Source organism: Macrobrachium nipponense, chromosome 12, assembly GCF_015104395.2.
Source record: "Macrobrachium nipponense isolate FS-2020 chromosome 12, ASM1510439v2, whole genome shotgun sequence".
Classification (NCBI taxonomy): Eukaryota; Metazoa; Arthropoda; class Malacostraca; order Decapoda; family Palaemonidae; genus Macrobrachium; species Macrobrachium nipponense.
Window position 1 is genome coordinate 16,426,934 of NC_087205.1, and position 25,000 is coordinate 16,451,933.

Below are 25,000 nucleotides of genomic sequence, written 5' to 3' on the forward strand. Positions count from 1 at the left end.
TAAGTCATACAGTCACCTACAGGAGTAAAGACAGTTCAGTTTGGTGCATAGGATAACTCTATACGGTGAACATTTCTTCTGAGTTATTAACCCAGAAACTAATATATATATATATATATATATATATATATATATATATATATATATATATATATATATAGAGAGAGAGAGAGAGAGAGAGAGAGAGAGAGAGAGAGAGAGAGAGAGAGAGAATATATATATATATATATATATATATATATATATATATTATGTATGTATGTATGATGTATGTTTATATTGTTTATATTGATGCACCAGTGTACCCAAACCGTCAAAAATGACTGCGGTATAAGACAGGGTTAAGATGGCAAGTTCCAACCCTAGGAGCATAACGTACAGTTCTACCATCCAGAAGTTATGAGTAAGCGTCTTCAGTGGTGAAACGCTGTCTAATAACCATCGACTATCGTTAAACACAGGGTAGAATTTTATATATATATATATATATATATATATATATATATATATATATATATATATATATATATATATATATATATATATATAGATACTATATATATATAGATATCTATATATATATAATATCTATATATATAGTATATATATATATATATATATAGATATATATATAGATATATATATAGATATATATATATATATATATATATATATATATATATATATTATATATATATAAAAGGTCCATTAAAACACTGGTTTAAAGCTAAGGACTATTTCAGTGGACTAACTTCCACCTTATCAACTAGTGAATGATAGAAGTAGTTACATTGGCTAGATATATATGTAGTGGGAGATATATGCCCTTAGGTGACGCCTAGGCATATCTCCCACTATATATCACGCCAATGTAACTTCTGTCATTCACTACTTGATAAGGGTGGAATTTAGTCCACCGAAATATATTCCTTGGCTTTAAACCAGTGTTTTAATAGGCCTTTTATATTTAATATGCATCATGTTTTAACAGAAGAATTTATATATATATATATATATATATATATATATATATATATATATATATATATATATGTTCATCCAGCTACATAGCTACAATTATACAACACTCTACACTATGCATTCGAGGAAATACCTTCGTCAGTTAAGATTTCTCCGATTATGTCAAGGTCTTCCTCACTATCATTCTGCGACGAGCAGTAGTATTCTTTGAGGTCCTTTGTAGGATCCATCCTTATTCAAGGGGACCTTTTTTTTATCATGCTTTTATTTCTATCAACCCAGCACGTTCCTGTGTACCACGAACAGCACTTTAGAACCATTCACGTCTAAATTACCTTTATTCGCTATACTTATAGAATAGAATAAAGAATATAGAGTTTGGTCAAGAGCTGGGACCTACGAGGTCATCAACGCTGAAAGGGTTAAATCGACAGTAAGGTTTGACAGGTGAAGTAGGAGATGGAAGAAAGAGAATATGAACGGAGGTACAGTAAAAGGAAAAAAAGAGGTTACAGCTAGGGTCCGAAGGGACGCTGTAGAGACCTTTAGGTAATGCCTACAGTGCACCACATGAGGTGTATTGACGGCACTACCCCCCTGCAGGGGCTATACTTTTCTTTATCCCCCGTAGGGAGGTGGTGCCGTCAGTGGACCTCATGCGGTGCACTGTAGGCATTACTTAAGGTTCTTTGCAGTGTGCATTCGGCCCCTAGCTGCAACCACTTTCGTTTCTTTTACTGTGCCTCCTTTCATATTCTTTATCTTCATCTTACTTTCCAGCCTCACCTAACACTTGAATCATAGTGCAACTGCTTTGAGGTTTTCTTCCTGTTACACCTTTCAAACCTTTAACTGTCAATTTCCATTTCAGCGCTGAATGACATCATAGGTCCCAGTGTTTGGCCTTGGGCCTAAATTCTATATTCAACTCAACTCAACTTATATTTATCATTATTATTCCTTTTAGCGTTAATCTTTTCCCCTTTTCATTCCATATTCATCTCATCCCTCTCTCCTCGGTCTCCGTCTCATCTTTCAATACCCTTATTATTATCGCTCTCGGTCGGAGGGAGATCGATTAGGCAGGGACGGATCTGGGATTTATATACTAAAAGGTTTAACAATGAAGGTATCTTTTTCTTTATTTCGAACCATCTTCCATTGGTATTTGGATGCTTCCTGAACAAAGACATTATCATTATTGTTGTTGTTGTTGATGTTGTTGTTGGTGAAGAAGTCCAAGGAGCATCAAGCATATATATTGCAAATCTATGTTTACATTTACACCGGTGTGGATTTCTTTACCATTTTAGTGACTCGTGCTACTATGAGATTTTAAGGATTATTATTATTATTATTATTATTATTATTATTATTATTATTATTATTATTATTATTATTATTATTATTATTGAGCTGAAGGACTTAGTGAACATTTGAATTCTCAAAACTAGTAAAAAGTATATAAGTTGAAATATAATTTCGAGACATTTAGTTAGCAGTCCTTATTGCTCTTCAGAAACTCGGAAAACGAATAGTTTTTTATTCTTATTATTATTATAACATCCATCCTATGCATAACTGCAATATTATCGAGTGCAAAGAAAGCAGCTTCATTAGAAACAAAATTGATCCGAGATATATTATTTCTTTATATCATTTTGGTATTATAGTTCTTTGTTTTCTTATCGGGCACAATGAATTCATTAATTAAATATCCAATTAAAAAGCTAAGGATACTTGAGTTCTATTTTTAAAGAGTCGGTAATTTAATTCGTTCAAATTTGCGGTATACAGACACTGGCGACCAGCAATGATAACTTACGGGAAGAATCAAATCGACAAGCAGTTGATATCTATAAAAGAAATTTCAGAATAAATGATACGCGTTGGGCAATTTCTACTGAAATGATATAAACGTTACGTCACCTCTTCGATAATGACACATATTCGAGGTAATTTATAACAATGTCTAAATATCTTTAGACCTTGATTTATAATAAATTGCAAAACGTTATGTCCGTTTTACGGAAATGACACAGACGTTAGGTCATTTCCACTGAAATGACCCAGCATAGGTCAGTTTTACGGAAGTGACACAAACTAAAGCTCGCTTTTACGGAAATGACACAAACTATAGGCCGGTTTTACGTAAATGACACAAACTAAATGTTGGATTTACGGAAATGACACAAACTAAAGGTCAGTTTTACGGAAATGACACAAACTAAAGGTCGGTTTCACTAAAGTGACACAAACTAAAGCTCGGTTTTACGGAAATGACACAAACTAAATGTTGGTTTCACTGAAGGTGACACAAACTAAAGCTCGCTTTTACTGAAGGGACACAAACTAAAGCTCGGTTTTACTGAAGTAACACAAACTAAAGCTCGCTTTTACTGAAGTGACACAAACTAAAGCTCGCTTTTACTGAAGTGACACAAACTAATGCTCGCTTTTACCGAAGTGACACAAACTAAAGCTCGCTTTTACTGAAGTGACACAAACTAAAGCTCGCTTTTACTGAAGTGACACAAACTAAAGCTCGCTTTTACTGAAGTGACACAAACTAAAGCTCGCTTTTACTGAAGTGACACAAACTAAAGCTCGCTTTTACCGAAGTGACACAAACTAAAGCTCGCTTTTACTGAAGTGACACAAACTAAAGCTCGCTTTTACTGAAGTGACACAAACTAAAGCTCGCTTTTACTGAAGTGACACAAACTAAAGCTCGGTTTTACGGAAATGACACAAACTGAAGGTTGGTTTTACGGAAATGACACAAACTAAATGTTGGTTTCACTGAAGGTGACACAAACTAAAGCTCGCTTTTACTGAAGTGACACAAACTAAAGCTCGGTTTTACGGAAATGACACAAACTGAAGGTTGGTTTTACGGAAATGACACAAACTAAATGTTGGTTTCACTGAAGGTGACACAAACTAAAGCTCGCTTTTACTGAAGTGACACAAACTAAAGCTCGGTTTTACGGAAATGACACAAACTGAAGGTTGGTTTTACGGAAATGACACAAACTAAATGTTGGTTTCACTGAAGGTGACACAAACTAAAGCTCGCTTTTACTGAAGTGACACAAACTAAAGCTCGGTTTTACCGAAGTGACACAAACTAAAGCTCGCTTTTACCGAAGTGACACAAACTAAAGCTTGCTTTTACCGAAGTGACACAAACTAAAGCTCGCTTTTACTGAAGTGACAAACTAAAGCTCGCTTTTACTGAAGTGACACAAACTAAAGGTCGCTTTTACTGAAGTGACACAAACTAAAGCTCGCTTTTACCGAAGTGACACAAACTAAAGCTCGCTTTTACCGAAGTGACACAAACTAAAGCTCGCTTTTACCGAAGTGACACAAACTAAAGCTCGCTTTTACTGAAGTGACACAAACTAAAGCTCGCTTTTACCGAAGTGACACAAACTAAAGCTCGCTTTTACCGAAGTGACACAAACTAAAGCTCGCTTTTACCGAAGTGACACAAACTAAAGCTCGCTTTTACTGAAGTGACACAAACTAAAGCTCGCTTTTACTGAAGTGACACAAACTAAAGCTCGCTTTTACCGAAGTGACACAAACTAAAGCTCGCTTTTACCGAAGTGACACAAACTAAAGCTCGGTTTTACGGAAATGAAACAAACTGAAGGTTGGTTTTACTGAACTGAAACAGCCATTGGGTCAGTTTTACCAGAATGACAAACTCTAGGTCAGTTTTATAGAACTGACACGATCCTTATGTCAATCTTACAAAATGGATCCGGATGGAATGATGCAAGCATTGGGTCAGTTCTACTGTATTTAATTTTTCTCAAAAAAACATGAATAATAAACAGATAAATTAATTAATTAATCTTATGAAACTAGAACTAAAAACGTAAGTTATTCAGTGTTGCCTACTCGCGTCCCACTGTAATCTATTGCCCCAGACCACATTAAAAAAAACGAGTACAGTATATTTAAAACGAAAAAAAAAACCGAGTACAGTATATTTAAGACGGAAAAAAAAACGACTGAGTACAGTATATTTAAGACGAATTATGGACGTCTAAACTACGCATAACTTTTTCCCGTATTTTTGCTTTTCCTCTTCTATAACTTTAGCAGTTTTGATGAATGAAATGTTAAAAAAAAACTTGAAGCTTGAGAATTTTGTGGCCATAAATTGAGATATCATGACATGCTACAAGCAAAACTAGGAGACGGGAATGTACGGCGTGGAATTACTGTAATAACTCTACGGTATTTTCATGAGAATTTCATTTCTTCCATCTCTTATGGTTTAGAGTCATATACTATAGAGTATAGACTATAGACTTATTTATTTATTTTTTAATTTAAAAAATGAATAAATAAGTCAGTGATTTACTTGATTTTTTGTTTATTTGATTTTTTTATTTATTGTTCAATCCTTTTTTTCCTCAAAATGTATTTTATGACAGAATTACTATCGAGTTATCTCTTAGGTTTCCAGTTCTGGCCTAAAGTATGTACTTGCAATTTTTTTATATCAAAACAAATAGATGCAGCACAGTTATGCTTAAGTTTTTTTTTTATTAACCTACGAACCATGTTTTTCAATTTATTTGCTTTCAAATAAAAATAAAATAAAAGTTTTAAAATAAAAGTTTTAAAAAATTATGATTTTTTTAATGAAAAATCAATGATGTGATCACTTGATTAAATCAGTTTGATTTAATCATTGCCAGCCCTGACATAAACTAAGGAAGACAAGTAGATAAAGGAGAGAGAGAGAGAGAGAGAGAGAGAGAGAGAGAGAGAGAGAGAGAGAGAGAGAGAGAGATTCAACATTATTTGTATTTTCAAACGTCCTGCTGTTCAAAATGAAGGAACAGTTGCGGATTTTATAGAGACCCCAAATCCCTCTGCATATCCCACTATGACCTCTCACTATATTTATTAGGCACAAGCTAAACTACAGTAGATTCGCATCAGCCGTGCATCTAATGTCTAAGCCAGTCCCTTACGACGCTCCTGATTGGCTGTTGATAAGCCAATCACAGGGCTGGAAACTCTCAGTCTCTCGAGAGAGTTCACATAGGCAGGATGTACTATGTTCCACCTCTCCTGAAAGACGTATCCCTCAGGAGAGGTGGAACATAGATCCTACCCATGTGAACTCTCGAGAGAGACTGAGAGTTTCCAGCCCTGTATTTGGCTTATCAACAACAAATCAGGAGCGTCGTAAGGAACTGGCCTAGACATCAAATGCACGGTTGATGTGGATCTACTACAGGATTTATTTAATTCTGACGTTATCAACATTTACTTATTAGACGAAATAAATCACGTAAGCAACGTATAAACTTATGCATTAGGAGAAGATATTCAGCATTGTCTAACGACTTGAAGTACAAGGCCAACATGAGTTACAACATATATAAAAACTTAAAACACATAAAATCTTCTTAATAGGTTTGTTTGCTATTGAGAACAAGGAAATATGCACAAACACAGCCAAATCACATTTATCAATGATGTTGATATTAACATCTTTTATCAAGGGGAGTTGTTTTCTTTGAAATACATAAAAATTAAAAAGTACACATCAATAAATACAGAAAAGCTCCATTTATTTATAGAATACCAGTCTATACATGGATTGTGAGACAGCTAAAATATACATGTATCAACAGATGCATAATATATACAACTAATAAAAAGAAATATAAAATTAAGAGGTAAGTACAATAGAAAGCTGATTTACACACATACCAAGAGACAGGTAACAGAAGCAGGTACCAAAAACAGATTTCTTGACACCATAACTATATCACCAGACTACTAGCAGACGTAGATTTCAGTACATGATTAATATATATATGCAGTTAAGTACACATGGAAAGAAAGCATTATTATTATTATTATTATTATTATTATTATTATTATTATTATTATTATATTAAAAATAATGGCAGAATTCACAGAATTGATTTTGTACAATATTCTTTCAATTCTCCTTATGATTTTCCTTTCTGGTACGCTGGTATTATAAAGCAGCTGTCCAATGTTCATCGTGCTGTAGTCGTCAACGGAAATTTCGGGCGGGCTGGTGTTATCAAAAGCAAAACTGGTTATCAGGGACAGGCTGGGGTCGTCAATAGGTATACAGGTGGGTTTCGTAGGTCGGGAACAGGCCGTAGTCGTCAGGGGTCTATCCGGTATTTCTTGTTATTTCTTCTTTTCTGGTTTTTTAAGGCGTCTACATGTTTCGGCCACCTCGTTTGGCCATCTTCGGGACGGGATCGCTGAGTGCAATGGTCTGTGTCAGATGTATTCACACTATTTATTGCATTCGGTTGGCTTGAAGAAACAGGTACCTCACTTTTCATTGGGCAATACCTGTGACGTCACGAGCGATGTCATCAGGGGGCCCGTTGCTGGTTGGCTGTCCTCTTCGTGGGCGGAGCCTCATCCTTATTGGTGATGGTGGAGGTCCCCTCGAAGGGCGTGCTACCAGGTCGTCCTCAGGGCGAGAGCTCGAGCTGCGATCACCCTCAGGGTTACTAGGGACGTCCTCACGATGAGAGCTAATGTTTCTATCATCCTCAGGATCCCTCTGGTGCGATGGTCGTTGTGGGGCGGTCTGCTGCTCTCCTGACGGCGGTGGGGAGGAGGAAGGTCTCCTGTGTGATGTTCAAACTGGGCTTCTCCCTCCCGATGTGCAGCGCTTCTAAGATTCGCAAACGACGTAGATCGGGTGCAAATACCGGATAGACCCCTGACGACTACGGCCTGTTCCCAACCTACGAAACCCACCTGTATACCTATTGACGACCCCAGCCTGTCCCTGATAACCAGTTTTGCTTTTGATAACACCAGCCCGCCCAAAATTTCCGTTGACGACTACAGCACGATGAACATTGGACAGCTGCTTTATAATACCAGCGTGCCAGAAAGGAAAATCATAAGGAGAATTGAAAGAATATTGTACAAAATCAATTCTGTGAATTCTGCCATTATTTTTAATAAAACTTGTTTTGAAAGAGGTCTGTTTGCCAGGCGTACATATTATTATTATTATTATTATTATTATTATTATTATTATTATTATTATTATTATTATTATTATTATTATTATTATTATTATTATTATTATTACTCAGATAATAAACCCCTATTGACACGGAATAAGCCTAAAGCCTGCAGGGGCCACTGACTTCAAATTCAAGCTTGCAAAGAATAAGGCGTTTATTTGAAAGAAGTTACAGAAGAAATAAGAAAGACAGAAAGGAGAGATCGGTTACTGGGAAAGAAAACAAAAGATGAACTAACAGATTAATGGAAAAACTGCTAAACACATAAATAAATTAGTCGAACAGAAGGGTTATCGTTTCAGAGCAGCAATCCACAGCAGCTCCGCTTGAACTTCCGAGGCCGTCGTTGCACACTGTTGCAAAGCATCACGTAACATAGGGTTAAGAGATTTCCAATGACTGCATGGAAGAGCTTTCTCCGCAAGTGCGTAGGAAAAAAAGCCTTTGTAACGGAACATCACCCACAGCATTGCAGCAGAAGCCGCGCCCAATAAGCAAGAGGAAAGGAGAGAGAAAAGGATAAAAAAAAAAAAAAAAAAAATAAAAAAAAAAAAAAAAAATAGGACGGGGGCCCAAGGCGGTACCCTAGACTGCAGCCATCGGGAACTTTGCTAATCAAGCTGATTATCGCTCGCCGTTCACGAGAGAGAGAGAGAGAGAGAGAGAGAGAGAGAGAGAGAGAGAGAGAGAGAGAGAGTGGTGCTAAGGAAGGTACGAGTCAGATATACAATTAATAAACTGTAATATATATTAGATAGATATAATAAGTTCATTGATAAACTAATTTATGTTATATAATATATAATAATTATATATAATTATTAGTAGAATGATATATATCCATAGATATAATTAATTAATTAAAAGGGCCTTAGCATCCAATATTTCTATCTACTCATATAACTCGACTTGAAGATCAATTTCATTTCAGATTCGCACTGAAACATACCATGTCATATGAGTATCGAAACTTAAACTGCCCACACAAATACACAAGCAAACACCCTTTCACACACTCCACACCCACACCCACACACCCACACACCCACACACGCACACAAACACAAATGAATAGACACACACCTCCCGGGAGCGACCAGATTGGCGGGGTGCATTTAGGAAACTGCGTATAGTATATCAGTTGGGAGTCCACCCTAAGGCAATAAAAAACTATCGTCGGGATTAAAAGGTTAGGCCACCGCTCCTGACTACGGCTCTGGAATACTTGTGTGACTTGAAGCCGCACCTCTTGTTTTGTGGAAAGCATTTCAGTGGGAGCTTCTCTATATTTGTATAGCATGCTTCTCATATATGTGTGTTTATATATATATATATATATATATATATATATATATATATATATATATATATATATATATATATAGAGAGAGAGAGAGAGAGAGAGAGAGAGAGAGAGAGAGAGAGAGAGAGAGAGAGATTATTTATCAGCCAATTTGCAAAGTAACTAGCCAAGTAACCTTATGTGTATACACACATACATACATATATCTATGTATATATATATATCTATATATATATGCATATATATATGTGTGTGTGTAAATATATATATATATATACATATACTATATATATATATAAATATATAAATAATCACACAATCACGTCAGGAACAGAAATGAATTTCGGACTCGCATCAGGATCGAACCCAGGTATTTCAATTGGAAGACAAGGCTGCTGCCAACCAGGCCACAGGTCATACAAGTCAAAAAGAAGCCTTTAGAACCTCGGTACAACTGTACCTAAGGCTTTACCTGGTCAGGCTAACTGCGTAGCATACCAGCGCGTTTTGCCCAAACTTCCCGAATCAGCAATGGCCCAGGTAAAGCCTTTTAGGTACAGTTGTACCGAGGTTTCAAAGGTTTTTTTGTCTTGTGTCGGCCTGGGTCGGTAGCAGTTTTGTCTTTCAACTGAAAGACCTGGGTTGGTTAGATCCTGATGTGAGTCAGAATATATATACTATATATATAATATATATATATAATATATATATATATATATATATATAATGTCTGGTAAAAGTGTTCTGTTACAACAGAATTCCAAATATAGAGAGAAAATATATATTTCAGAAACTGCTGTCTCTCATTTCATCTACCTGAAGAGAGAGACCATCAAATATAGTATTTTCTCTCTATATTTTGGCGTTTTTAATGTCCCCTTTTATTAGATATATATAATATATATATATATATATATATATATATATATATATATATATATATATATATATATATATATATATATATATGAATGAAACCTGTACGTGTAATTATTCACCTGTCTTGCAAAGCACGTAAAAATGACTACCTTAGGTCCTTGAAAATACGAAAAAGTACCGTGAAATGAATCCCCCCCCAACGAACAAATGAAATACCACGAAAACGGCCGAGATAGATAGAGAAGAGCATCATCGCGAACATTTCAGGTCCCAGAGAGGACAAAACCCCACCACCAATTTTCAAAAGGGACATATCTGCAAATACTAACGAACTTAGGATGACCCGATACCGGGCCAAAAATACGACCTGCAAACCGATCGTGTTCCGGACGCCATTCAGACGCGCACGAAAAAAAGGAATATCAGAGAATGACGAAGAAAAATGTTGAGAAAAAATAAAGGTATTTTTCGGGTTTCTCTCTCTCTCTCTCTCTCTTCTCTCTCTCTCTCTCTCTCTCTCTCTCTCTCTCACTCTTTTTGAGGCGACTTTTTCTCATTGAAGAATGATTGTCTTTTCAGCCCTTTTAAAAGCGAATGACAATGCCGCCTTTTGAAGGCTGATTTTAATCTCTCTTCTTTAAGGGTGGCCATTTTCTCATCTTTCATGGTAAACCAAATCTTACCCCTCAAAGCTGATTTCAATTTTCCCTTCCTTGAAGGAGTGATCACGGTTTTCCCGTTTAGAGGCATACCGGATCTCCTTTTGCACCCCTCCCCTTTTTGGGCAGATTGTAATTCTTTCCCCTAAATATAGAAATTCTCCTTTTAAAAGGCAAAGTGTTCTTAACTTTGTTACGATATTAGATTCACATCGGCCGTGCATCTGATGTCTAGGCCAGTCCCTTACGACGCTCCTGATTGGCTGTTTGATAAGCCAATCACAAGACTGGAAAATCTCGGTCTCTCTCGAGAGTTCACATGGGCAGGATGTATGTTGCACTTTTCCTGAGGGATAAGTCTTTCAAAAGTATCCCTCAGTAATATTCTTAACTTTCTTTCTTTAAAGCAGACCGTGTTATGTTCCCACAATTTTTCCGCTTTCTGAACATTACAATTGCTCATTTTTAAATGATTTTATAATGGCAAAATATTATCCCTACCATTTAAGAACGCAACTCTCGCGAAAATAGCGGAAAATTTCCTTTTTCTCTATTATGCAGGTCGCAGGTCACCCATCCCCTACCAACCCCACCCCACCCTCACTCCGCCCGTTTCGGAGGATCGTAACCTAACCGTTTAGGGGAGATCGTATTTTTCCCCTTAACTGAGATAGATTTCAACTGCTCCTTTGAGGCTGATCGTAATTTTCATTTGTTATGGTAAACGGAAACTTTCAGGCAGATCGTCATATTTATCTTTTTAGGCTGATCGTAACATTACCTCTTTTAGGAAAATCATATTTATTTTTTTTAGACGACGTAATATTTACCTCTGTTAGGCAGATCGTAATATGTATGTTTTTAGGCAGATCGTTATATTTACCTCTTTAAGGCAAATCGTCATATTTACCTCTTTATGCAAATCCCCAGTTTCTCTCTTTAAGCGATGCCGTCATTTCTTTCCCTTGAAGAAGAATATATATACTATTTCCCTTTAAAGCAGACGGGAACAACCCCCCCACCCCCCTCACCCCCTCTTTCCCTCCTTCCCTTAAACTCACATCTCACAACGTTCCCCTCTCGGCCAGATCGTTACCCGTGTTAATAAATGTTAATAAGGGCGAGAAGGATGAAGATAACAGAGAGAGATACTTGAACAGCAACGAAGAACTAACAGGAAGAAGGAAATCGCGAGAAAACGTAAAATGGAAAATGGCAAAGGGAGAGAAACGGGAAGGCGAAGGCGAGGGGTCAGATGAATAGAGGGAAGGACGGACGAACAAAGGAGATGACGCGGGAATAATGCGAAGGAAATGAGACAGATGGAATGGTCGTTTTAAGATTCAGTCTTTCCCAGTGCCACGACAGATTATATATGATCATGCCACCTCCAAGCTGGACTGAAAAAAAAAAGCCGGGTAGAGCTTAAAGCCAATGCTCTTCAAAATACAATAATTAATAATAATAATAATAATAATAATAATATAATAATAATAATAATCTTTATAAAAGTAAAAAAAAAAAAAAAAAAAAAAAAAAAAATAAAAAAAAAAAGAATGGCTACTTCAGCAGCGTTACACTTGTAGAGATTTTCTTCTTTATTTTCCGAATAGCGGCTTTTTCCGTGGTACTTAGACAGGCTAGTAGAGCGCCTATGGAGGTCATGATCAAATACAGTCAAAATTGGTGTATATATTTGAATTTTACCGATATAAACTATGATACCATAGTCATCAAAGTCATTAACGATATATATATACATCTCTGTCTCTCTCTCTCTCTTTCTTGAAGCAAGCAAGAGAGAGAGAGAGAGAGAGAGAGAGAGAGATATGTATATATATGGTAATTTATCTGTAAAATTCAAATATGTACACCAATTTTGACTCTGCATTTGATCATGACCTCCATAGGCGCTCTACTAGCCTGTCTAATTACCACGGAAAAAGCCGCTATTCGGAAAATAGAGAAGAATCTCTACAAGTGTAACGCTGCTGAAGTAGCCATTACTTTTAATAAAGTATGCTTGAGAGAGGGTCTGCTTCCTAAGTACAATAATAATAATAATAATCTCCAGGCCTCATGCAGAGGAGTGTGCTCCTAGAAACAGCGCACATAGTAAGTTAAGTGATGGACTCCTAAGGAGGCAAGATGCACCAAGGAACTCCACACTATAAATACCACCCAGTCGAATTGGAGGACTGTGATAGACAACCCCCCTCCCCCAAACCCCCCCAAAAAGTAATAATAATAATAATAATATGCTGGAAGTAAACCCTCTATTAAACATGTTTTATTTAAAGTAATTGCTGCCTCAGCTGCCATAATCAGGAAAATAGAGAAGAACCTATATAAAATTAATGCAGCTGATGCAGCAATTACTTTTAATAAAATAATAATAATTATAACATCTTGGAAGATGACCGCCTTTAATCATATTCTGTTAAAAAGAATGGTTCTGTTTAGCGCATTAATTCTACATGATAAGTTTTGTATTCTTATTAATTAATCGTTTCTCTGGCTCAGCAATATTATTTAACAACTGGCCAACATTCATATTGGTATTTAACAGAAAGGATGTGGGAATATTTTATTCTTATTTTGAAAACTCAGGGATTCTGTTAGCTGGTATAATAATAAAATAATAATAATAATAATAATAATAATAATAATAATAATAATAATAATAATAATAATAATAATAATAATAATAATAATAATAATAATACTTTTTTCAAACCATATTCAATGGAAGTTAGAATTTCAAGTCAGTGATCCCAGAGGGCATGTTCTATATGAGTATTGCTCATCTTTGGTATAATAATAAAATAATAATAACAATAATAATAAGAAGAAGAAGACACTTTCTTAAACAAGTCCTGCTAAACAGGATGACATCATTTGAGTTGATATTTTATACTGAGTTTTCAATCCTCCTTATAATCATTCTTTTATGCGATAATATCAAACAATAACTGACCAGTGTTCACACTTTGGGAAACGCTGCGAGAGAGAAATACATCAGCAGCGTATTCACAGCAGTCTTCACTCTCTTTACCGGAGAAGAATGTGATTTCCTTTACCGTTGGTCAATTATTGTCAACATTTATCGTGGAAGAGAAAACGATTAAAAGGGAAATTGCAAAGACTCAATATAAAATAATAATAATAATAATAATAATAATAATAATAATAATAATAATAATAATAATAATAATAATAATAATAATAATAATAATAATAATAACATACAAAAATAAGGCAAACAAAGTAACGAGAACTGAAGGGATAAAGCTACCAGATGGGAGCAACATCAAACACATAGATGAGACAGGATACAAATACCTGGGAATAATGGAAGGAGGGGATATAAAACATCAAGAGATGAAGGACACGATCAGGAAAGAATATATGCAGAGACTCAAGGCGATACTCAAGTCAAAACTCAACGCCGGAAATATGATAAAAGCCATAAACACATGGGCAGTGCCAGTAATCAGATACAGCGCAGGAATAGTCGAATGGACGAAGGCAGAACTCCGCAGCATAGATCAGAAAACCAGGAAACATATGACAATACACAAAGCACTACACCCAAGAGCAAATACGGACAGACTATACATAACACGAAAGGAAGGAGGGAGAGGACTACTAAGTATAGAGGACTGTGTCAACATCGAAAACAGAGCACTGGGGCAATATCTGAAAACCAGTGAAGACGAGTGGCTAAAGAGTGCATGGGAAGAAGGACTAATAAAAGTAGACGAAGACCCAGAAATATACAGAGACGGGAGAATGACAGACAGAACAGAGGACTGGCACAACAAACCAATGCACGGACAATACATGAGACAGACTAAAGAACTAGCCAGCGATGACACATGGCAATGGCTACAGAGGGGAGAGCTAAAGAAGGAAACTGAAGGAATTATAACAGCGGCACAAGATCAGGCCCTAAGAACCAGATATGTTCAAAGAACGATAGATGGAAATAACATCTCTCCCATATGTAGGAAGTGCAATACGAAAAATGAAACCATAAACCACATAGCAAGCGAATGCCCGGCACTTGCACAGAACCAGTACAAAAAGAGGCATGATTCAGTAGCAAAAGCCCTCCACTGGAGCCTGTGCAAGAAACATCAGCTACCTTGCAGTAATAAGTGGTACGAGCACCAACCTGAGGGAGTGATAGAAAACGATCACGCAAAGATCCTCTGGGACTATGGTATCAGGACGGATAGGGTGATACGTGCAAACAGACCAGACGTGACGTTGATTGACAAAGTCAAGAAGAAAGTATCACTCATTGATGTCGCAATACCATGGGACACCAGAGTTGAAGAGAAAGAGAGGGAAAAAATGGATAAGTATCAAGATCTGAAAATAGAAATAAGAAGGATATGGGATATGCCAGTGGAAATCGTACCCATAATCATAGGAGCACTAGGCACGATCCCAAGATCCCTGAAAAGGAATGTAGAAAAACTAGAGGCCGAAGTAGCTCCGGGCCTCATGCAGAAGAGTGTGATCCTAGAAACGGCACACATAGTAAGAAAAGTGATGGACTCCTAAGGAGGCAGGATGCAACCCGGAACCCCACACTATAAATACCACCCAGTCGAATTGGAGGACTGTGATAAAGCAAAAAAAATAAAAAAAATAAAAAATAAATAATAATAATAATAATAATAATAATAATAATAATAATAATAATAATAATAATAAAATCCGAGTGGATCTTGTTTGTGACAACAGGGAAGACATGACACAGCCACCCGACCCATGCAAACCTGTTTGTCCGCCCAGGAAGAGGATCGGGATGTTAGGGGAGTCAGTAGCGCCGGGTTCCAGCGGGCGTAGCGCGCGCCAATAGACTCGTTATATAATAATAATAATAATAATAATAATAATAATAATATATGCAGAGACTCAAGGCGATACTCAAGTCAAAACTCAACGCCGGAAATATGATAAAAGCCATAAACACATGGGCAGTGCCAGTAATCAGATACAGCGCAGGAATAGTCGAATGGACGAAGGCAGAACTCCGCAGCATAGATCAGAAAACCAGGAAACATGACAATACACAAAGCATTACACCCAAGAGCAAATACGGACAGACTATACATAACACGAAAGGAAGGAGGGAGAGGACTTACTAAGTGTAGAAGGGAGACTGCGTCAACATCGGAGACAGAGCACTTGGGGCTAACTTATCTGAAAACCAGTGAAGACGAGTGGCTAAAGAGTGCATGGGAAGGAGGACTAATAAAAGTAGACGAAGACCCAGAAATATACAGAGACAGGAGAATGACAGACAGAACAGAGGACTGGCACAACAAACCAATGCACGGACAATACATGAGACAGACTAAAGAACTAGCCAGCGATGACACATGGCAATGGCTACAGAGGGGAGATCTAAAGAAGGAAACTGAAGGAATAATAATAATAATAATAATAATAATAATAATAATAATAATAATAATAATAATAATAATAGACTCTTCACTGAAACCTGTAAATGCCTCAGGAACCTGGTGTGAGCGGTAGTTGGTCACAGTAAAGCAGAAACAAAAGAAATTAAGGAAATGCTTTGAAAATCAGGATTTACGTAGGTTAGAAAGATTGAATTCCGTTATTTTCATGAGGGAAGAGTGACGATAACGTGAAAATTTTTAATTCAACTTTGCAGTAAAAAGGTTTGTGATAGGTAGCATCATCACCTCCAAATTTCTATAGAATAAAATCGTTTGCTGCAGACGAATCGCAAAACTAGAGTGACCATACGAAAAAAGAAAAAAAAAAACGAGAGCCGGATATTCGAGGCTTTGAGAACATTATAAATGCATTTGGGAACAGCTTGAATATTTAAATGAATACCTTCGTCGTCAACTTGTTGGTAATGCAAATGTTAAGTCTACAACTTAACATGTAACTGAATTAATGAACTGTTCACCAAGACCGGGATTCGATGATAACTATGAATTATTCATCGAACAGGGAACGCTACAGAGACCATCACATGTTCACCGACTGAACAATTTCTTAAAAAACCTCCCGGATGAAACGTGCTGGGAACGGAATTACTTACTGAAGTATGGCGTTCCCTAAAATTTGAACAAAAGAAAGAAGGAATTAGCCAATCTTCAAGTATACAAATTAAGTGACACGTTTACCGTCAACAGCATTCAAATGATTCGTAGTTAATAATAATATGAATATAAATTTCCCTGAAACTAATACATTGAATATGTTTAAAAAGAACGCTTTAAAGTTCCAGTCCAGCCACGTTTGTTACCTGGAGTTTGGCAGTTTACCTACAGTTAGTGTGTACTGTCCGTAGTAACAAAATTGCTTTTACCTATAAATATATATATATATATATATATATATATATATATATATAATATATATATATATATATATATTCATTGAATAGAATGGCTTTTTCATTGTTAACCAGCTTTTTTTAAATTGCTTCATATTTTCTCATTATTTTCTTCACTTCATTGTTCAGGTTACTAATGAAGTGAAGAAAGTAATTAGAAAACATGAAGCAATTTCAAAAAAGCTGGTTAACAATGAAAAAGCCATTCTATTCAATGAAACACTGTGCCCTAAAATTATACATTATATAGTATATATATATATATATATATATACATATATATATATATATATATGTATATATATATATATATGATATATATATATAATTATATATATATATTATTAATATATTATATAGTACTGGTAATCTTCTAAGGCACGAAGATATAGTAATTCAGTTGTACTCCACATAGGAAAATGAAAAAGGTATGTCCAACAGTTTCGTTCTCCAATGGACCTCTTCTTGGAGGTCCATTGGAGGACGAAACGACGAAACTGTTGGGTATTTTCTGAGACATACCCTTTTCATTTTCCTATGTGGAATACAACTGAATATATATATATATATATATATATATATATATATATATATATATATACTATAACATACACATATACATATACATATATATATATGCGTCGTGTGTTGCATTCGAAGGTAAAACTCTCTCACCATTAATTCACAATTTCTAATACATCACAGAGCTGAATTTAAATGACTAATTCCAATATGCTTATTAGATCACAAAGCCCCACAAGTTCACGGGCCATCGGGCACCCTTCCAGTTTTGCGTGAAATGGTGTGAGAACATGACAGGTTGGATCAAAGGGAATTTTGTCTGTAATTCGTCTAAACTGAAAGCAACATTGTAATGCTGTATCACTGCCCCACTGAACAAAACACGTCGTCTACGTTCGCCTAAATTTCAATTCAGTTCAGGTTTGGCTTCGTAACCATTTCAACCCGGCAGCGGGTTAATGCTGTCAGTGCACCTCACGCGGTGCACTGTCAGCATTACATAAGGTTTACTGTAACGTTTCCTCTGTCCCTAGCTGCAACCCTTTCATCCTTTTTACTGTACCTCCATTCATAATCTCTTTTCTTCCTTCTTACTATCCACCCTCTCCTAACATTTGTTTCATAGCGCAACTGCGAAGTTTTCCTCCTGTTACAACTTTCAAACCTTTCTACTCTCAAATTTTCTGTTCCAGCGCTGAATGACCCCACAGGTCCCAGTGCTTGGCTCTTGGTTTAAATTCCATATGCCATTCCATTCCGTAACCATTTCAAATGCATATTTGGCACTTTCTTTATGGTTAAACCTCACTCTATTCTTCAGGGGCACGCTCGATCACTTGCTCCAATGGCTCTAGGACCGCACTGTAGACTATCACCAATCACAAAAAGCTCCTCCAAGCTCCTCTGTTTTGTACCGTCTCGGTCCACAAGCTAAAGGGTAGTAGGTTATTCATACCTAGTCCATGGAAACTCACCCTCCGTAGAGTTGTCTTCCATTGTCTACTGTAGTACCTACTGGTCGCCTTCCATTACACGCACCTTCCATTACCATCCGTGTTGGTGTCCTTTCCTGACAAAGGACCATCTTTTATATTCCCCTTCATCCCTCTGAGAGAGAGAGAAGAGAGAGAGAGAGAGAGAGAGAGAGAGCGTCGCTCAACCCCTGTACTTCAGCCTCAGAAAAATATCAAAGGCTAATTATACGTCATAATTGTTGAAATTTGTCGAAGACGGAAGGAGGAAAAGGGTCTTCTTATCGCGACTAACAGATGGCAGCACCCTGTTAACCACAGCGTCTTCTATTTGTCTAATTAGTATGCATTAAAGGTGCCTTTGCAGTTGCACAGAGGGACGACTCTAGATAAAAGGGCATTCCTCAACACGCTTTGCAATTGCTCGCGCTGCTGATTTGGAATTTGGCTGGCATTTTATGTTTCCTGTGGACGAGGACATTTTTGTTTGTCAGCTTCTACGTTTATCTTTTTGCGAGAATATTAAAAATAAAAGTATATAGGGATATTTAATGTTCTTTACTTCATGATAAAAATCACACTTTCATGGAAGTAGTGCATTTGCGGTGGGAAATGCGGTAACAGTAAAATTAATAACTCAATATGTAAATATCTTCATTTTTTAAAAGACTTTAAATACATATACATATAATTTGCATACACAAATACAACACACACATAGATATACATATATATATATATATATATATATATATATATATATATATATATATATATATGAATGAATGAAATATGTCACCGGTGAAACGCAAGGAAATCATTCAAAATTTAGCTAAACATCCAGCCGTACATGTACCGTATACGGTAAATGAAAGGTGTATACAGAATTTGATGTTTTCAGTATCTTAAACACTTATCATGGTCGATATAGTGGATTCGCTACGCCTAAGAGAAGCTGGTTATCCCCATTTTTCTATTACTGTTGACATCATTTTATTCAACGGCTTGATGTTTTATCTACGAAGTCAACTTATCGAAGGAAATGAGAAAATCACCATCAAGAATACCTGAAGCCGATGCCTCGCACAGGAGCAAGCGGCATCCATATAAACGTCTAAGATCGCCTCAAAGACTGTCTCGTCCCCAGCCTTTCAAACTTCACCCGAGAGCGGGTTTACAGTTCCGTGTTTGCTCACCGCCTCAAGGAAAGACGCCCGCCGTGACAATCCTAAACTTGTGCAAACAGAACGCGCCGCGACTGACGACGATTTCGGTTATGATAATTGGCAATTAGAACGCGCGCCCCCGACGTTTTGCGTCCAAATAATCATATGGTCTGTAACCTATAGATTCCGTTCTTTGCACGGACTGAAATATCGCTTGATATAGAGTTGGGCATACTGTATTTTTTTGTCTCCTTATACTTCGTTTCTTTTTATAACCAAATAGGATACAACTGAATCTGTCACCTACTGCAAAGGATAGAAAAGAATAGATTATAGGGCTCAGGCCAAAGGCCAAGCGCTGGGACCTATGAGATCATTTAGTACTGAAACGGAAATTTACGGCTAAATTGTTTGAAAGGTGTAACAGGAAGAAAACCTCGCAGTTGCGCTATGAATCAATTATTAAAAGTTGAAGGAAAGTAAGATGAAAGAAAGAGAATATGATGGGAGTTACATTAAAAGGAATGTAAGGGGTTACAGCTAGGGGCTGATGGGAAGCTGCAAAGAACCTCAATTAATGCCTACAGTGTACCGCATGAGGAGTCCTATAGCAAAGGCCTCATACAAACGAAAAAACAAACCCATTTTTCATATTCGAGACAGAAGGCAATTAGCCTCTGTCAGAGAAGCTGAGGTATTATTAACGATGGGCTTCCTGCAGAGGAATGAAACCGACGCAATCTTGAATCTCTCTGATCCTGGGTATCAGCCTCCAAATAAATACTTAAACTTTGGTTGAATTTCTGGCTTATTATCACCCAATGTCTCTTAACCTACATCCCTAAGAAATGCAGGTAGCTGATAGAGGACCATAAGGGGGCGGGAGGGGGGGGGTCTTGATAAGCCGAAGTCCGACGAAAATAGCAAGGTCTAAAGATTCTGTGGACCTTGGAGACAAATGAAGGTCGGCGAGAAGGATACCAAAACTCAGATTCTTGAAGAGTCTGGGAAAACAGAAGTAGATAAAAAATCCAAAGTTTGGATGCAAGGGGAAAGAAACTGTCACCGACCCTGACAAAAGAAAACACTGATATCAGTAAGGGATTAGTGTAATATTTAGAAACAATTACTTGGCAATGCGACTACTGTATATAAAAGGCTAATTTTAACCTTGAATAAAATAAAAACTACTAAGGTTGGAGGGTTGCAATTTGGTGAGTTTGATGATTGGGGAGTGGATGATCAACATATCAATTTGCAGCTCTCTAGTCATAGTTTTTTTTTTTAGATCTGAGGGCGGGCAGAATAAAAGTGCGGACGAACGGACAGACAAAGACAGCGCAATAGATTTCTTTTACAGAAAACTAAAAATGGAACACAGATAGTTTGTGGCATGAAAACAAAAATGTACAAGATATTCCGATTTCTTTAAGACTCATTACACGAACTGGAAACTTTAGACTTTAGCAGTCATTTTCAAATGGTAAAACTACAAAGCACTAGAGAGAAAAAAATGAAGAAAACAAAGAAATTAAAACTAATCACCTTGCATGTCCCATTGTCCACCATCTTATAGCCTTCATTTATAACTAGTATTTCAACACAGGCTTTCTACAGGCTGACAAACAAAGACCGACGTGACTGAATGCGTGACCTCTGACCCCATTCCCACGGAATTTCATCGAAACCCATCGATAGATTTCAGACTTTTTTAGACAAACAGACAGACACAAAAATACCCCAACGTTGCTCTCAGAGGCTATAATATCTTCATACACAAACACTCGTAGCAATCATAAACTGTAGCAGAAACAAGGTAAAAAGAAACGTACACAAAAAATCAGTGGAATACCGCTCAAAACAAATATTTGTTTTGCTACATGTTACCTTGGACAAGAAATGGGGGGAATTTCGCTCAAAACAAAATGTTCCTTTTCAAGAGATAAAAGTGACGTTTGTGCTTGGCTAAACTGAATGATAAAAATTTTTAAATATAAGGAAATGCTGGTCTTATACAGACGAGCTGTTGTGATTGCCAAAATAATAAATCTCCCTCTCTCTCTTTATATATATATATATATATATATATATATATATAATATATATATATAATATTATAATAATAATATATATTGTAAGAGATATAGATATAGAGAGAGAGAGGAGTGAGAGAGAGAGAGAGCGAGAGAGAGAGAGAGGAGAGAGAGAGAAAGTTTCTGGTGATCATAACAGCTCATCTCCCTAAGAACAGCATCAGAACAGCATTTTCTTATAGGTAGTATAAACCTCATCATTCAGTTTAGCCAAACACAGACATCTTTTTCTTCTGCAAGGGAATATTTTTCTTTTGAGTGGCATTCCTAATTTATAATATATATGTATATATACATACATACATATATATATATATATATATATATATATATATATATATATGTATATATATGTATATGTATATATATATATGTGTATATATATATATATATATATATATATAATCATCTACACCCCATCTTACGACTTAACACTCACCGTGTTCCGCAATATCACCCTTGGTATAGAGCTGCGTGCCCAGGAAGGAGTCGGCGTCCAGGAAACACTGTACGGCCATGCCCATGTCGATAAAAGCCACGAAGGCAATCCAACCTCTCAGAGCGTAGATCACCTGCCGGAGGGGGAGAAAGAGAGAGAAAGAGAGAAAGACATTAGGAATTAAAAGGACCTTGAGTGCGAATGTGTAGTGGTTGATATAGCTGGTTCACTTAAGGTAGACTCTTGGATGAGCCCTATGTTTACGAGACGTTTGTTTGGCGGCCGCTGATTGGCTGGTACCGGGAGGTAGTCAGCTCCCAGCCAATCAGCGGCCGCCACACAAACGTCTCGCAGGCATAGGGCTCACCCAAGAATCTACCTTAAGTGAACTAGCTATAGTGAGGGAAAGGGAAGGACAAATAAAGAATTATTAGGGGAGCATATAAAGACAGACATATATAGTGTATATATAATACTTTATATATATTCATTCATTTATTTATTTATTTATTTATTTATTTAAAGAGAGAGAGAGATAGAGAGACGAGAAGAGAGAGAGAGAGGAAGTTGGACACTACGGGTCAATCTGCACAATTAGCATAAGTCCAAATTACCTGATGTTTCCGTTGTGCTTTCATCCACGAATAAGAGGGAGTATCCTCTATATATATAGTATATATATATATATATATATATATATATATATAAGATATTATATATATTATATTATATAATATACATTCATATATATATTTGTGGAATAACAATAAACGACTGGACACAAAGACCAGAATCCAAAATCAGACTCGAACTCACTAAAAAAATGTAAAAAAAAAATAATTAAAGCGCTTTCCACAGGCTCCACCTAAAGACCTGACAACGCAGTCAGACAGACAGACAACAGGCTAAACCAAAAACACAATACTCTTGGCAGAGGTAACAAAGTTAGGATAACACTGTTGAATGATTAATTCTCTTAGTTGAATAAAATACACCACGCAGGCATGAAACCTCTCTCTCTCTCTCTCTCTCTCTCTCTCTCTCTCTCTCTCTCTCTCTCTCTATCCACATTCAGTGAGCAAATTCATGCATATCTTCCTTTTCACCTTTTCCCAAGGAAGATGGTGCAGCACGAGATGAGAATAAACCAAGTTTGCAAGATCCGAAGCGACGCGGAAGGAGGCTCTCTGCTAAACCGAGATCAAAGCAGCAGACTTCCCTCACTTCCGAAAGAGAGAGAGAGAGAGAGAGAGAGAGAGAGAGAGAGAGAGAGAGAGAGCAAAGGAAAATCTTCTCCTCCCTTCCAGTAGAGGAGAGAAAATTCTCCTCACTTTATTGAGAGTAAAGGAAACTCTCTCCTCTTTCACGAGAGGAGAGAAAATTCTACCCGTTACATCAAGGGTAAAGGGAACTCTCCTCCCTTCCAGGAGAGGAGGGGAAATTCTCCTCACTTCATTGAGGGTAAAGGAAACTCTCTCTCCTCATTTCCACGGGAGAACAGAGAATTCTCCTCCCTTTATATTGAGGGTGAAGGATGCTTTCCTCACTTCTGTGACAAAAAAAAAAATAAAAAAAATAAAAAAAATAAAAAAAAACTTATTATTTCATCGGGTCTGATCAGTATTTGGATTATAACCACCAATGAATCTCTGAAACAACCCCCAATGAATATCTATGGGGCTTTTATCAACCTCCATTCTAAACTTAATGCTTTGAAACGTCCATAAGACCATGGAAAGATCGGTGAGAACGGCAGTGAGTTACTCGTACAATGAGACCCAGAAAAGGATCCCGTAAGTTGCTCCACTGGAAAGTCAATATGGACACAGGTCTCATTGTTATCTACTGCCACTTGCACTCCTCGTCATTTTTTGGGACAGAAATAAAGCATTGCAAGTGTGCATCCATATGCATTTGGGAGGGGGTTAGGATGTGGGGGGCGGGGTTGGAATTTGTGAATTAAATAGCGATCAAGCAAAGATATTTCATAAGTACGAAGCGTCGGGCGGGAGCTTACGATAGGAGGGGATATTTGAATAATAGGTTGATAGAAAGAGAAAATATGAACATTAATACCATTATAGGCTGACTGGAGGGGAGAAGTTAATGCATTTCCCAATTTGAAGTTTGTAGTTCCCTTCCATTGCAGGAAACTGCAATATATAGCCACTTCGCTATCGCATACGAAATAGGCAATACGAAAAATCCCATTTGATGAGTTTACTTTGATAGTTGAGCATGTAAAAATGCCTGCTGCACCCACCACAAAAAAAAAAAAAAAAAAAAAAAAAAAAAAAAAAAAAAAAAACATAATAATATTAGCTACAAAAGCTGACAATAGGTTTCAGGGTTTCTGAAAGGGAACTCATTATCAGCAAAACTCTCTTCTTTAGTAATCCTCCGACTTGGATATATTACGAGCAGCAAGATACAGCATTTCTCTACTTCCCAAAAACTCATATTAGAAGAAGAAAGTTATTTCCCAACTATCTGACATCAGCTGGTGTTTCTTCAGAAGGACATATA

The 25,000-nt window shown here is 36.7% G+C and overlaps 1 protein-coding gene across 1 annotated transcript in view; it reads right to left on the reverse strand.

Annotated features, from left to right (window-relative positions):
- LOC135224955 (uncharacterized) overlaps positions 1-25,000 on the reverse strand; it is a 273,007-nt gene that overhangs the window by 177,789 nt on the left and 70,218 nt on the right. Inside the window, exon 2 of the mRNA XM_064264267.1 lies at positions 22,475-22,607. Within this exon, the coding sequence (XP_064120337.1) occupies positions 22,475-22,607 (133 nt within the window). The remainder of the gene's footprint in view (positions 1-22,474; positions 22,608-25,000) is intronic.